Source organism: Gadus morhua, chromosome 9, assembly GCF_902167405.1.
Source record: "Gadus morhua chromosome 9, gadMor3.0, whole genome shotgun sequence".
Classification (NCBI taxonomy): domain Eukaryota; kingdom Metazoa; phylum Chordata; class Actinopteri; order Gadiformes; family Gadidae; genus Gadus; species Gadus morhua.
In genome coordinates this window covers 10,608,212-10,625,035 of record NC_044056.1, presented here as the reverse complement: position 1 = coordinate 10,625,035, position 16,824 = coordinate 10,608,212, and the positions used below count along the sequence as shown (strand labels likewise).

Sequence of the window (16,824 nt, the reverse complement as noted above, 5' to 3'; positions counted from 1 at the left end):
TCTCTTCATCTGTCTCGGATTCCAACGCCATGCCTCCCCCATCCTCCCCCCTCCCTCCCCCTTCGACCATCCCTCTCTTCATCAATAGGCGGACTATCTCCGCGCGGGCAAGGAAACTTGGCCTCTACACCGAGCAGTAAATCTTGAACGGCCAGACCACCGCTCTGGCGCTGCAGGGAGACACAGATGGCCACACAAGACCCAGAGAGACACCGAGAGACACAGAGAGACGCAGAGAGACACACAGTGGGAAGGGGACAGAAGGAGAGACGTTGGGAAGGAGACAAAAGGAGAGGGAGTAAAGGGGAGAAAGTGAAAGAGGACCACATGCATTGAGTGTCCTCAAAGGAATGCTTCACAGAAAAGGAAACGTATGTGTATAGATGTATACACACACACACACAGACACACTTCAGCAGCAGCTTGATCTTATCCCTCAGGTCCTGAGCGAGTGCAGTTGAGAACGCGTGAGTCACACACGTCCAGCAGACGTCCAGAGACACAGGAACAAACAACGTAATTCCGGGTAATGGGGGAGTCTGCGTGTATAACTGGTTGAGCCTTCTACTGGCATAGCGTTGGACAAACACCGGACCGGAAAGGGTGGGAGAGAGCATCAGCATATGGACTGTGTGTGTGTGTCTGTGTGTGTCTGTTTATGTGTTCGAAGAATGAGAGAAAGATAGAATCTGTGGGTGTGCGGGTGCATGTCAGTACATGTGTGTGTGTGTGTGCTTGCGTTTGCATGTGCATGTGCGATTGACTGAGAGACAGAATCTACGTGTGTGTGTGTGTGTGTGTGTGTGTGTGTGTGTGTGTGTGTGTGTGTGTGTGTGTGTGTGTGTGTGTGTGAGAGTACACATGTGTGTGTAGCTGAAGCTGCACGCCTGGGAATACGCGTGTTTGCACGTAGCACGCGCTAGGACTTAGGTGTCCTCTCTCTCCTCCCCTCCAGCGAGCCTCTCTCTGCCAACATGTGGGCCCCAGATGCCAGCGGGCCCCTGAGGGGCCACTCCCCCTCCACCAAACCACCAGGGGGCTCCCAGCCAGACCACCGTACCCTGCGCACTTCCTGCCGGCGGCCCGCTGCGTGGCTCCCCTATAGGGGTGCAACGGATCAAAAAACTCACGGTTCGGATCGTTCCTCGGATCAGAGTCACGGATCGGATCATTTTTCGGATCAGCAAAAAAAATAAAAAAATAGCGTTTGTGATTGCTTTAGCCCGGTCTGATTGTGGAGGAAGGGGCTGCTTAAATGCCGCGGTGATGAGCGGTTGTTGAGCCGCTTTCGGTTTCACTCCTGTCAGTGAAACACCGGGGTGATGTCGCTGTAAATGCGTGGCCATGCTCTATGTGTTTTTCTTTATGTTAGCAATCGCTATGTCAGCTACGTGTTACGTCTGTGTGGTAACCTAGGCGACAGGTTTGTGTGGCAGCGCGAGTATATGGAAACAGACGTAGCACTGGAGGCAGCAGTTATCGCGTTACAGTAGTCACCGAAGTCTAGCCTACTTTTATTTTCCATGCCCACTGTTCTTCATGTTGTACGCTGAGGACAATAAATCACAACGAGCCATAGGACTGTTTGCTTATTGAAAAGGGAACTGTTGCAGACTTTTACCCAGAGCGTGTTAGCTCTGTCCCTGGAACTAGCAGGAATGGTTACGGCTGTGTGTGGACTGAACATGCGCACAATTCTTTTTTTTTCATAAATCAATCCGCGGATCATGCGTGTGCCGAACCGAAATAGATGATCCGAACGGATCACGGATCAATGATGATCCGTTGCACCCCTACTCCCCTAACGACTAGGTGTCGATCCAGCCCGACCTTGACCGAGCCAACAGGTGAGGGGATTGGTGTCTGGGGGGGGGGGGGGGGGGGGGGGGGGGTCAGGGGTCATGACCATCCAGATGGGAAAGTTTGGTTTTGAGACACTAAATAAGACGTATGTGGAAACCCTTTTGGGGGGGTGAAGGACGCGGCCCGTTTGACACGCACACACACTTACAGAGACACACACACACACACACATGCATAGACACGGCACACACACACACACACATGCACACCCAGAAAACAAGATCTTTCCGAGAAAAATGGAAGGAAGTTAAGATCAGAGGCATTCAGTCGATATGTTTAGGAGAAAAGGGCATTGATGAGCTTTAATGGTCGGGTGAGTTCCGAGTTTGTCTGTGTGTGGGGGGTTCAGACCCTGCGCCACCATAAAGGGTAGAACAGGGAATGAGGTTGACCCCAAAAGGGTAGGGTATGGTCGGGTTATGTACTGCGGTGCGAGGGGAAAGGACTCCCCGTGTGATGTGGAGATGGACCAGAAGTTCAAACAGGCCTCAGAGAACAAGCCCGATGTTTACTTGTTGTTGCCTCAACACACAAACAACACACATTCCACTGTTTGATACACAGAGGAGGGGGAGAGGGAGAAAGGGAGGGAGAGGGAGGGAGAGAGGGAGGGAGAATGGCATGTGGAAGAGTGGGAAGTCAGAAAATGAGAGGAGAAGACAATAATACGTCAAAGAGAGTTGGAGGCACATATCATGTAACGACTTATCCAAGTAAGCAGTGAGTGAGACTGATCCAAACTATTTAGCGGTAATCTTCTACGTGTTGTTGGGCTCTGATCCCAGTACACACTCTGATGCTATTCTTGTTCCAACATGTTCAGGGAAAAAGCAGGAACAGCGAGACGAAGGAAAACGATAAACACGCCTGAGGGAACCGCTATGGCTCGAACCCAATCAACACGCCCATCCATCCCGCCGCTCCTCCAGCAGCCTTTCCTCCACCCTTTCCTCCTCCAGCCTCCAGCCAGCCTCTCCTCCACCCTTCACCCCAACTCTCCTCCACCCACAGAGTTGGGCCTGTAGGAGTCTTCACGCAGGAGCTGGGCTAGCACTAGCCCCCCGAAGCTAAACTAATGCACCCGGGTCATGACCCCGAGACGAGAGGCCTTTGTTTCATCTGCCGGCGGCCATTCATTCGGTCCTCAGCAAAACCCATTGACTCTTAATCCCCAATTCACCCCAACACACCCCCACACACACGCCTCTGTTACAGGCCCGGTGCCAGGACTGTGGGAGGACAGAGGGGCTGATGGGACCGATAGCCCCGCTCAACATCCAAACACTACTGTGGAGGATTTGTGTGGGGAAATGGTGTCACACACACACACACGCACACACACACACACACACACACACAGACACACACACATACATACACACAAACACAGACACACACGCACATGCGTAAACATACACACACACACACACACACACACACACACACACACACACACACACACACAGACACACACACATACACACAAACACAGACACACACACACACGCACATGCGTAAACATATACACACACACACACACACACATACACATTTATAGACATGCACACATACAGATGCATACACACACACGTATACACGCACAAGCACACACACACACACACACACACACACACACACACACACACACACACACACACACACACACACACACACACACACACACACACACACACACACACACACACACACACACACACACACAAACAGTGACATCATGGGCACAACCTGGCAAATAAACTATAAACTAATCCTGTTACGAAAGCCGTTTTTCCAACTTTTCCATCTCCGGTTTGGCTCTCTCCCATTCCCACCACCACCACTGCCCTGTTATGGGTGGAGGAGTGATGATGGTAGATGGTATGTTTCCAACATACTTAAAAGACGGAGCATTTACGCTTTACTTTAAGCTCTAAACTATGTTCACGGTGTGTTGAATGTTTTGTGAATGAATGAGGTTTGTGATCGAGAGGTCAGTAGTCATCGATGAACTTTGTCCACTGGCTGACTATTTCATATTCACTCTCTCCCTCTCCCTCTCCCCCACTCTCTGTCGCTCCTTCTCTCCCCCTCCTACCCCCCACATCGCTCCCTCTCACCCCCAAAGTGGGACCAGGTCCATCTGAGCTCACCAGCAATGAGGAGAACTGAGGAGTTATAGCTGTTACAGTCAATCCCTGGTCAGATAAATCTGGTTTCACTCTAACTGCCCGCGTCCCCATCCCCTGATCTCCACCCTTTCTCTCTCCCCCTCCCGCCCCCCACTACTCCAACCAGCCTCACTCCTCATCTAACCATAGGATCTCTGCATCTGCAATTAAAATATTACAAGCCTTTCCGCCCACAAAACAGTCACGTACTGCGACAAGCCAGGCACTGGCTCCAGAATGAACTGGAGGCATACTGGAGCTCAGTGTTCATGAGGCAAAGAAACAGAGCAAACACTATTGGGGCGTTTATATCTCAGGGGGTACACTCAGCCAGTGACAGAAATAACAGCTCTGAAAGATAGGGCTTGATCTGACCTGACACACTAGATTGGGAAAGCCTTATTTTGGTCTTTTGCCGGCCAGTCAACAACAGAGTGGCTCGTTATGTGGTGCACTGAGGGGAAGAACAGGGCTACAGAGAGACTAACAACAGCATGAATGGTATATGCTCTCTCACACAGCCCAGTGGTTTCTTTGTTTGGGGGTAATCATATAATTGGTGTCCTATACATTTGTCTAAATACATTGAAGCACGGCCTTCCCGAAATAGATTATGTGCACACACGCACACACAGACACACACACACACACACAACACACAAACATTGAATAAGTCAAAGACAGGCACGGGCTCTCCACATGCACATAGTGACGGCTGTGTTTTCACAGCTGGGCACAGACAAGAAGCTGACACAAACAGCGTGTGCGTGCGTGTGAGAGCGTGTGTGTACATAATCCTTGGCCCTTGTGTGCAACTGTCTCAGCCTTGTGTTCAAATCAGCAAATGCGCAATGTATCACTCCACACAAAACCACTCAAAACACACACACACACACACACACACACACACACACACACACACACACACACACACACACACACACACACACACACACACACACACACACAGTAGCTAAGGATTAGCTCTTATGTTCCTCGTTAACTGAGAATGGCTTCTCTCTGATACCTGTTCTAACACAGACCCCCCCCCCCCCCCCCAACATCCACATCCACTCATCACATCTGCAATTCCAGTGTGTTCCCAGCTGCGTGTGCTCCCAGCCCAGGACTGTGGAGAAGGGAGGATATTTTCAGAGTGCTGGTTTCCCCCGTCTGTGCGACCACAGAACCGGGCTGCTCTCCCTCTCTGTCCACTGTTCCCACGCCTCTCTCTCTCAGCTCTGAATACATATTTAGGGAACGGACCAGCCGGGTGAATCACATCTCTCCCCGCCACGCACGAGACCCTGGCCTTCTCACCCGCCGTTAGTCGCCGTATTTACAAACAGAACCATGGACACGCGTGGCTCTTCGTTTGAATCTAGGAACGATTCTCACTCTCCTCACTAGTCTAGCACCAAACTTGAGACTAGGCTTAATAAGATTCAACAATGTTATAATATAGAGTGTTACTTAACTCACTTTCCCATATCTGACGGCCTTAAGTACAATATTTAATATCAGAAAAATAATGAATAAGTGAGAACAATATTCCACTTTGGTCACTGCCGCGATGGTCGAATACTTCCAGTCAGCTGCCTTGCTCCAGAGCACTTCAGCAATGGAATGACAACTCTAATAAGAACAACAACAGCGGCAAACAATGGCGCCACCATGGCATCTGTCAGAGTCCGTGTTGGTGGTACACTGGCTGGCTGCCGTCCCACTACCTACTTTCCATCATCATCGTCTTCCTCTACAGATCAATCAGACAACCGTTGCTAATTGATTTGCTTTAATGGCCCGGAGTGGCAGCAGCATCAATACCACTGCTATGTCTGCGAGAGCTGAGCTGTGATTTGTGTTCTGGTAATGACCAATGGATAATAGATTAATATCAGCACTTCCTCAACCACTGCCCTTTTTTGACTCGTGTTGATGCACACCAGTGGTCCCAGTCCCTAAAAGGGTAAGTGATGTGTGTGTGTGTGTGTGTGTGTGTGTGTGTGTGTGTGTGTGTGTGTGTGTGTGTGTGTGTGTGCTTGTGTGTGTGTGTGTGTGTGTGTGTGTGTGTGTGTGTGTGTGTGCATGTGTGTGTGTGTGTGTGGTTGTGTGTGTGTGTGTGTGTGTGTGTGTGTGTGTGTGTGTGTGTGTGTGTGTGTGTGTGTGTGTGTGTGTGTGTGTGTGTGTGTGTAGTAATCTCTTACATGTGTAATGAATGAGATCCTGGGCCAAGCAAACTTAAGGTTCCTCTAAAAGCAATCCCAGCAGAGCAAAGAAAATAAACAGATAAATGGATTGTGTGGAGCGGAACAAAATTACCAAGAGACCAAGAAAGGGAGAGAGTCTTAGAGAGAGCAGAGAGAGAGAGAGAGAGAGAGAGAGAGAGAGAGAGAGAGAGAGAGAGAGAGAGAGAGAGAGAGAGAGAGAGAGAGAGAGAGAGAGAGAGAGAGAGAGAGAGAGAGAGAGAGAGAGAGAGAGAGAGAGAGAGAGAGAGAGAGCAGAAGAGAGAGCTAGAGAGAGCAGGAGAGCGAGAGAGATAAAGGGAGAGAGGGAGAGTGAGAGGAAGAGAGAGAAAGAAAGAAAGAGAGAGGAGGAGAGAGAGAGAGAAAGAAAGGGAGAAAGAGAGAGAGAGAGAAAGGGAGCATGGAAGTGAATAAGCATAAGAGAGTTTTGCAGAACTGTTATTGGAGACTTATAAGTCATTTCTACCCTAAAGACTTCCAGATGTGGGCCTGCCCCTGCACTCAATATGGGTGAAAGAAATATCCGTATGTGTGTGTGTATGCGTGTGTGTGTGTGTGTGTGTGTGTGTGTTTGTAAAGTGCCGAAAGTGAAAGGGAGAGAGAAGCAGAGAGACAGGAAGAGAGGCACATGCTCATTGTGTGCTTCCTGTCAGTCTTCAGTCTACACTCTAATGCCTTCCTGTAATGAAAAACAATGTGTATTGTTACTCTATTGTAACCATGTTGTAACTATCATTACTCTATTTTAACTCTATTGTAACCCTATGGATCTCTGTTGTAACTCTGTTGTAATTGTAGTGTAACTATTGTCCCTCTATGTTACTCCTTTATGACTCTATTTTCACCTTTTTGGTACTTTATTGTAACTCTATTTTTAGAGGAGCCTTTCAGTGGCTGTAATGACAACTGTGGTGGTGGTCAGCGTAGCATTGGCGTGTGTGTATGTGTGTGTGTGTGTGTGTGTGTGTGTGTGTGTGTGTGTGTGTGTGTGTGTGTGTGTGTGTGTGTGTGCGCCCCACCTGGTCCTCACACCAGTGCTCACCACGTGAACGATGAAGCCTGTCAACGTGTGTTGTGTTACAGCAGTCCTACAGTTACACAACTACAGCACTGCTCACATCTGCAACCTGACTCAACTCTCGGGCCGCATGTGTGTGTGTGTGTGAGTGTGTGTGTGTGTGTGTGTGTGTGCGCCCGCGTGTGTGTGTGTGCTCCACTCCACTATGTGTCAGCTTCTCTCCCTGGCGTGTGCTGCAAAGCGCGCACAACAAAAGAGCTTTGTGCTGCTCTGTGTAAGAGAGGGAGAGAGGGAGAGTGCGAGAGAGAGAGGGTGAGAGAGAAGGCAAAAGAGAGAGAGAGAGCGAGAGAAGGGCTGGGGGGTCTGGTGCCTCACAAAGACCACCACCCCACTCCCCCCCAGCATAAGCCCCCCGAACAAGCCAGCGCCTCTCCTTACCAATACAGGCCCCTGGCCCCGGATCAATGATGGGGGAGGCGAGGGAGGGCTGGCGGGTTGGGCGGGGGGTGTGGATGTGGACGCTATACGTTGAGGGGGGAGGGCAAACAACAGGGGGGGGGGGGGGGGGGGGCAAGCCCATGTGTTGCAAGGGGAGAGGGGTGTGTGAGTACGAGAGATGGAGAGAAGAAGAGAGAGAGAAAGAGAGTAAGAGGGAGAGGAAGACGGAGTGAGTGCGTGATTGCGGAAAAGAGAGGGAGAGAGGGAGAGGTAAAGGGGGAAGAGACGGAGAGAGAGAGAGAGAGAGAGAGAGAGAGAGAGAGAGAGAGAGAGAGAGAGAGAGAGAGAGAGTGACAGCGGGTGGGGGGGGGGGGGGGTGGGGGTGGGTCGAAGTCACCAACAACAGAGCTGTGTGCCAGCAGGCTGCCGGCGGCCAGGGGCCTGGGGTCTGACTGATGGACCAGAGACACACTCAGTCACTCCGTCACCGCTCACACCACCCTGGGCTCCTCTTCAGCTGGACTCCATCTACTGGAGCCCCCCCCCCCCCCCCCGCCCTCCTGAGCATGGCTCTGCCCCTCCACCTCTCCCTCCTGGCCTCCATCGTCTCTCTCCATTTTAGAAACCTGCTCTATCACGTCCTCATAGGAGAGATGATATAACGTACACTTACATTTTGGGGATTCTGCTGACGCTATTATCCAAAGCGACTTACAGCCATTCATGCACACATTCACACACCGACGGCAGAGTCAGCCCCGCAGGGCCACAGCCAGCCCGTCCGGAGCATTCGGGGTGAGGCGTCTTGCTCAGGGACACCTCGGCCCTCAGCTAGGAGGAGCCGGGGATCAACTAGCAGCCTTCCAGTTATGACAACCCGCTCTACCTCCTGAACCACTGCCGACCCACGTGGGTCTTCCCTTTGGGTCTGAGGGTCCGGGAGGGGGAACCAGGCCCGGGCTCTGCTGGTGTTTACCCTGTTCTGGCCAGTAGAATCAGCCATGCATCCATCATGTGTGTTCGTACAAAGAGCTGCCATTGTGCCCAGGAGCAAGACCGGGCATCCACCTTTTCCACACACGTGTTGCGCACACACACGCGCACACACACACACACACACACACACACACACACACACACACACACACACACACACACACACACACACACACACACACACACACACACACCGGGTGGAAAGTAGCGAGCTGCGCTGAACTGACGGAAAGACTTTCGCCCTCATGATGTTTTACATCCAAACACACACTACATAAACACACACTGCTAAAACACACAAACACACACAGACACATACACACACACACACACACACTGCGGGCACACACACTGTCACACACACAAACACACACGCACACACACACACACACACACACACACACACACACACACACACACACACACACACACAGACACACACACACACACACACACACACACACACACACACACACACACACACACACACACAAAAACACGCACAGAGAAGCAGACGTTACTCGCTTACCGTTCGCGTTCTTCCCGCAGATGAGGTGCTCGTAGTGCTGCAGGACGCCCCACAGCTCCGCGTCGTTGTTCACCACCCCCTCCAGGGCCTCGGCTGACCCGGCCCCGTCGGGCCCTAGGTGGCCCCTCTCCGCCGACAGCACGCGCGCGCCGATCTCCTCCACCAGCGCCTCCATGCACGCGGTCAGGCAGATGGCCGCGTACTCATGGACGCGCACGGCAACGCGCGTGTCCACCATCCAGCGGAAGAAGCGGCCCACGGAGAAACGCAGGCCGCACCGCGCGGACTTGCCCTCCCGCAGCAGCTCCCCGGCGCTCATGCTGTACAGCGAGATGGCGCGGACGGTGGCCGCGACGCAGTGGTCAGCCAGCGCCCAGCTCAGCACGAGCCGCATGGCGCTCTGCACCTCGAAGCGCGTGCAGCGGCAGTGCATGACACTGAGGCGCTGCGCCTCCCGCGACACTCGGATGAGTGCGCGGCGGAGCAGCGTGGACAGGCGCCGCACCGCCTCCGGGGAGAAGATCGGGGCAGCGGTGCCGCATCCCCCGGACACCTTCCGCAGGATGTGGGCCACGTCCTCCTCGTTCCAGGGGAACTCCTCGAGGTCGGGCAGGCGGGGGCACTTGGAGAAGATGTCCTCAGGGTCCTCCGGGAGCACCGTGTTGACCGTGTCCCAGCTGTTGTTCCGGCTGTTCATGGAGCCGGAGTAGTACCACCAGTTGCCCCCCCGGGGGTGCGCGGCCGTGACGAACGCCTGCTGCGAGGTGGAGCGGTTGGATGAGGAGAGGCTGAGGGACCGACACGAGTCCCCCGCCCCGCCGTACCCCGAGTCCAGGGTCAGGTCCTCCAGGGTCTTCATGTGGGCGTTGCTGATACCTGCCATGGTAACTCTGGCTTGAGTGGGTCTGATTGACCCACTGACGGGAGAGTGAGGCGATACTTCAGGGTGAGCTGGTCGGACTGGTTACGCAGCGACGCGCTGGTCTGGGCACACGTTCTGCTGCGCGCAGGGCAGCGAAACGGAGCCTGAACCACCACGAATGAACGCGTAAATGAAGTTAGCAATTAGCCAAGGATCAACTTACTCAACCCTCTGCTTCGGTCTCAGTAGAAGACGCGACGTTCCGGGACGCTCCGGGACGCACCAGTCCAGGAGTCGAGGTCCAAACCAAGCACCAAAAAGTTCGCTATCCTCTTCTCATCTGAGTTGCTCGGGTTTCAAACTTTCCACCGGACGAGAAGCTGTGTGTACAGAGAATAACAATGTGTCCCAGCTTCTTTAGAAGTCAGGTCCAAGTCCATCTGACGTCCGAACCGAGAAGGAGCGTTTTGTTTTGGCAGTTTAAACTCCCGCAGGACTCCTCAACTCATCCCTCCCACGTCCTCAGGACTTCTGATCAGTCCTCAGGACCTCCGGAGCGAAACGCAAAGGGGGCGGGCACTCGGTATTTCTACCACCAATCAGGAGGTGAAAGAAGCGTTGAGCAGCCAATCAGAGATCTAACCGTGAAAACTTTGTTTGAGCGTGTAAACCACTCGATGGCACGTAAACAAACAGTAACAATTATAAATCCTACGTCCTAGAGTGTGTATTTACTTTTCCCTCCATTTCACTTTAAAGCTTGAACAACAATGAACCTTTTGTTCATTAGCGTGTGGGATATCTGCGAGTGGAAGCCCAGGCGAAGTCTTTATCTGGTTTTATCTCCACTGTATGCGAGGAGAGGAGTTTAATCGAATTACCAGAATGTTTTGCTTGGCGGATTTTTTTCATGCTTGAAAAATGCATGATTCATGTGTGTGTGTGTGTGTGTGTGTGTGTGTGTGTGTGTGTGTGTGTGTGTGTGTGTGTGTGTGTGTTTGTCATTGTGTGTGTGTGTGTGTGTGTGTGTGTGTGTGTGTGTGTGTGTGTGTCATTGTGTGTGTGTGTGTGTGTGTGTGTGTGTGTGTGTGTGTGTGTGTGTGTGTGTGTGTGTGTGTGTGTGACATTGTGTGTGTGTGAGTATGGGTGTGTTTGTGTATGTGACAGTGTGTGTGTGTGTGTTTTGTATGTGTCAGTGTATGCATGTGTGTGTGCGTGTGACCACAGCCTGTAACAGGGTGTGATTTACAAGCCCTTGTCTATACCACAGAGAACCTCATGTCGGTTAATCTGAGGAATGGAGACGTCATTTATGAGTTTACATTTTCCGTAGCCTCCAATGATCCAAAGTGATATCGAATAAATAACAAGCTGTGTGTGGCAACGTGTTTATCAGCGTTCAGGACGACAGACTCATTTAATGATGCAAATTTCAACCAAATCCCCTTCATAATAAACTTGATTGTTGGCCACATTTGTCCAAGTTGTTATTGTGTATCATTGTGTGTGTGTGTTTGTGTGTGTGTGTGTGTGTGTGTGTGTGTGTGTGTGTGTGTGTGTGTGTGTGTGTGTGTGTGTGTGTGTGTGTGTGTGTGTGTGGGTGCATCACTGTTTGTTTGTGTGTGTGCGTGCATCAGTTTGTGTGAGTGTATGTGTCACTGTATGTGTGTGTGTGTTTGTGTACGTGTGATTGTCTGTATGTGCGAGTGTGTGTGTTTGTGCATGTGTGTGTGTGTGTTTGTGTACGTGTCAGCTATGAATTTGCTTGAAATCAGGGGAAGCATTCAGAGTAAACTCTGCTTTTAAGGTAGGGTGTGTCATCTGGGGCTGAGGCCAATGTTTACGCTCTTAACCCATGACATCATGGCTTCAGGGTCAGCACACACACACATGACACACACACACACACACACACACACACACAGACATCACGTCCATGTGTGGAAACCATAGTTAGACATACTGTAATGAAGACTGACACATAGTCATGTGACACATACACACATGATGATATCCTGTCTGTATGTAACACATAGACACACACACCAACACACACACGCACACCAACACACACGCACACCAACACACACACCAACACACAAGCATGCACACACACACACACACACACACACACACACACACACACACACACACACACACACACACACACACACACACACACACACACACACACACACACACACAAACACACACACACACACACACACACACACTCACACACACGCAGACACACATTGGATTAGCTCTAATGTTCCAGGTTAGCTGACATAATTACCGCAGGGCATGCTGACCCTCTGACCCGCTTCACAGGGGGCACCTTAACTCAAAACATACACACAAGCGTGCACACACTCAAGCATACTCACACACAAACACAAGCACACGCACTGGCCATGAACACACATCCACGCAGACGCTCTCAATATCAGACGCAAACACACACAAACGCACACACGGATGTGGGCAGTTGCCTAGTCTTTTTGCGTCTTGTAAGCGTGGTTGATTTATTGGTTAGTTATTATCAGCCTGTTGATTTCTTACCATCAGCTCTTGGACGGCCATCCCAGTTTTTTCGTTCAAGTTCCTAATTGCATTTCCGTTCATGCCATCATAACCTGAGACAGACAAATCCTTTATTCTTTTTCCAGATAATCTTCTTATTTGTCTTTGCTGGGTGGATTATTTATTTTCACATCGTATTCTAATTTATTTGATAATGAAAACAGTATTTTTTACATAGTCTCGGTCCAGGCTTATCTGATGTTTGTGTTCTCAAAAGTCTCTTTCATTCAACTGGTCTGTGTTTTATCTTCATTAAAGTTTTGCCAAAATAAACAAAGCTTATGAGTTTATGCATAAAGTAAGAATTTGACTCCGCTGTTGGTAGGTTCATTCATCTAAAACGCATTACTGATAATAGGGTCGGGGAGGGGGGGGGTTGTAAACCGGGGGTAGTTAAAGCAATAAGTGTAATCAAATGAGAAAATACCTTCACAGCGAATCACTAATCACACAGACACACAGACACACACACACACACACACATTGAAAGTTAACCAATGAGCTCAGCCCTGGACCACGGGCCATAGGCCCCCCAGGGGTCCGACACTTGCGTCAGGCGGACCCTGGCGGACCGTGACGTCTGTGTGTGGACCCACACGGCTGACCTCCCCGTCTCTGGTGGGTCTGCCCTGGGTTAACAAGCCCCCCCCTAGTGTCTGCCACACCCCTCCCGCACGCCAGCCAGCCCGGCCGGACTGGAAGGGCTCTGGGTGAGACCCAAGAACAATGCTAACAAAAGGGGAGCGAACCCAGGGACACCTGCAAGAGATTACCCTCCGAGTCACAATGTCCTGTCCCTGCACACCCAACCTCACACCACACGTACACACGCGCACACACACACACACACACACACACACACACACACACACACACACACACACACACACACACACACACACAGACAAAACACACACACACACGCAGACACACACACACACACACACACACACACACAGAGACAAAACACACACACACGCAGACACACACACACTGACACACACACAGAGACACACACACACAGACACAAACATACACAGACACACACACGCAGACACACACACACACACAGAGACAAACACACACACAAACAGAGACACAAACATACGCACAGACACACGCAGACACACACATGGACACACACACAAACGGAGACAATACATACACACGCAGACACACACGCAGACACACACACACACAAACATACACACGCACGCATGCAGACACACACACACACACACACAAACAGAGACACAAACATACACACAGACACACACACACGCAGACACACACATGCACACACACGCAAACATATACACACACAGACACGCACACAAACACGAAAACACACAGACACACGCACTCACACACACACACACACTCACACGCAAACGGACACGCAGACACACACACAGTCGCCACACTCTGTTGTTGCTGTGATTTGGTCCCATGGAAACCACAGTAAAATGTCATAACATTAAATTTTATAATGGATAGAGATTGTTCATAAAATATAAAACAATGTAATATTAACAGAGTTTCCGTTTGAAGGGTTTGGTTTTAAAAATAAATGTCAGAATCGTTTTAAAATCCAAGCCTCTGCCCCACAGAGCCCACAGCCAGCCCCATCGTGTTGTCACACGCATCAGTCCTGATCGAGGGTGTGAGAAACCCAGGGAAATTATGCTGAGGGACAGTGTCACAGCGAGGGTGTGTTTGTGATTGTGCGTGCATGTGCATGTGTGTGAGCAAGTGAATTGGTGAGAACGAGAACGAGAGAGAGAGAGAGAGAGAGAGAGAGAGAGAGAGAGAGAGAGAGAGAGAGAGAGAGAGAGAGAGAGAGAGAGAAAAAGAGAGAGAGAGAGAGAGAGAGAGAGAGAGAGAGAGAGAGAGAGAGAGAGAGAGAGAGAGAGAGAGAGAGAGAGGGGGAGCGAGAGAGAGAGGTAGGAAAGATGAAAGCGAAAAACATGAACAGTTGAACAATGTTTACGCTTAAAATAAGCATAATTTATGTAAAATGTACAATGAGCTTTTTGGGAGGGACAATTATTCTGACGGTAATCTGAGATCTTGCTGTTCCTGTAAAAAACAATGAAATTGTTTAAGATTGATGCCATTTAACAGCCACTATTTAAAAGATTTCACCGTTTCGTCATTCAGACCTTGAACCATCGAGTGTGCAGCAGGTGCGCCCCCGTGCGGTGGAAGAGGGAAGTGCTGACGCACAAAGAAGTTCACAGTCGAATCAAAGGATTGACGTTCACAGTCGAATCAAAGGATTGTTGGTCTTCCAGAGCTTGAGAAAATAATAACGCAAAAAATATCATATCCATGAGCATAAAATTTTATTTTGCAAAAAAAACAACAACCAAACAATTAAATGAAATTAATAGTACAATACATTCTTAAATTTCCTTTTCCCTACAAAACAATTTCACAGAAATTACCTTGGAATGTATATTCCTGTTTTTTCATTTCACTCTTTTTTTAAATATATTTTTCCTCATATTCTACCTCATTTAAATATCCCCATGTCAACATTAAATGAAGCACATTAGTAGCCTAACCTCTTCTACTCTCCAAACTAAACAAAGCTAAAAAAAGGTCGACCTCCAAAATCACACAATCATGAAGTACTGCGTCGACCAAACAGAGTCATTAATAAGAACCCCGTCCCGCCCCCTTCCCCCTGGTCCAACCAATCACCTCAATGTACAAGAACAGACAGGGTCCGGGGTCCTCAGGCTTCGTCTGAAGGCGTAGTAGCCATCGGGGGGGCCCATCCAAAAGTCCCAGCTTCAAGGAGGAGGTCCCCAAAGAACAGGTCTTCTTTACAAACAGTATATTCAAATGTACACTGACATCACTGCTGTATAATAATAATAATGCTAATACTACTAATAATAATATTCATATTTATAATAATAATAATAATCATAATCTCATGTTTTCTCCTTCCCTTCGGCCTCCCGGAGCTCTGAATAGATAAAAAAAATGGTCTACAGCCAAACCCTGATAAAAAAGGCACACGTTTGTGAAATAGCCATGCCTTCGTGAAACCCCCAACCTGACACTCCCGCACTGAGCCTCAGACTCCCTCCCCTACGCTCGCTCTAAGCTTCAGTGTCCCCCCCCCTGCTCGCTCGGAGCCTCAGACCGCCCCAACCCCACGCTCGGCAGCAGATGACTTCAGCAGGGGCGCCGCGTAGCGTGTAATCGCCTCCAGAGCCAATATATGAAAACCCATAAACCCATTCTCAAATGGCAACCGTGTTAAATTAAATAGAAAGAAAAGCTGTCGCCGGTACACGTCCCCCCCTCTGTGTGAGGTCTTGGGATGCTCCGGAGCCTTGAGGTCACAGAGACTGTGTGGAGGGGAGCATACCATCAGTAGGATCCGGGGGGTGCAAACCGTCAACCAGTTCAGTGTCTCAGAGGAGTTTGAATAGCCAAACCCAGTGCATTTAGGCCTCATGTAACAGAATCTCCACTTAAATAGCATCACCTCTGTATGGCAGAATACCTGTAGTTACTTAAATAAAACACCCACGTTTGTAAACGACAGCGTGCTTGAATCGCACTTTAAACCCCTATGACAAAGATACCAGTGATGTTTCGACACGCTCACACTCACGCACATACACACACGCACACTAACACGCAAACACACACACACACGCACGCACGCGAGCACACACACACACACACACACACACACACACACACACACACACACACACACACACACACGCACACACACACACACACACACAAAAACAAACACACACACATGAACACTCACACACACCACACAGACACACTTGAATCCGGAGTTTGAACCAATGGGCAGACGGAGCTCAAAGAAATGAAAGAGAGACGCGTCGGAGGTGAGCGATGTTAAACGGAGAGCAGGGAGACGGTGAAGCTTCGTTCCTCTGCCTCCGCCGTCCTGTTTTGTAGCGGTGACACAGAGGCGTCCTGACGGGCAGTGTTTCAGCGGCCGCGGGGCCGTGTCTCTCGTCTCCCCCCCTCTCCCGCCAGGGGGTCTGGCGTACTGTACCCTCGGGGCTCAACGACAGCCTGGAGGTGTCGCCAAAGCCCCTAGCAACGCGTCGGAACAT

At 50.3% G+C, this 16,824-nt stretch overlaps 1 protein-coding gene across 1 annotated transcript in view; it reads right to left on the bottom strand.

The window, feature by feature from the left end:
* Positions 1-10,664, bottom strand: part of abtb2b (ankyrin repeat and BTB (POZ) domain containing 2b) — a 49,752-nt gene extending 39,088 nt beyond the window's left edge. Inside the window, exon 1 of the mRNA XM_030365323.1 lies at positions 9,259-10,664. Coding sequence (XP_030221183.1) covers positions 9,259-10,141 — 883 coding nt within the window. The 5' untranslated portion in view covers positions 10,142-10,664. The remainder of the gene's footprint in view (positions 1-9,258) is intronic.
* Positions 10,665-16,824: the final 6,160 nt, after the last annotated feature.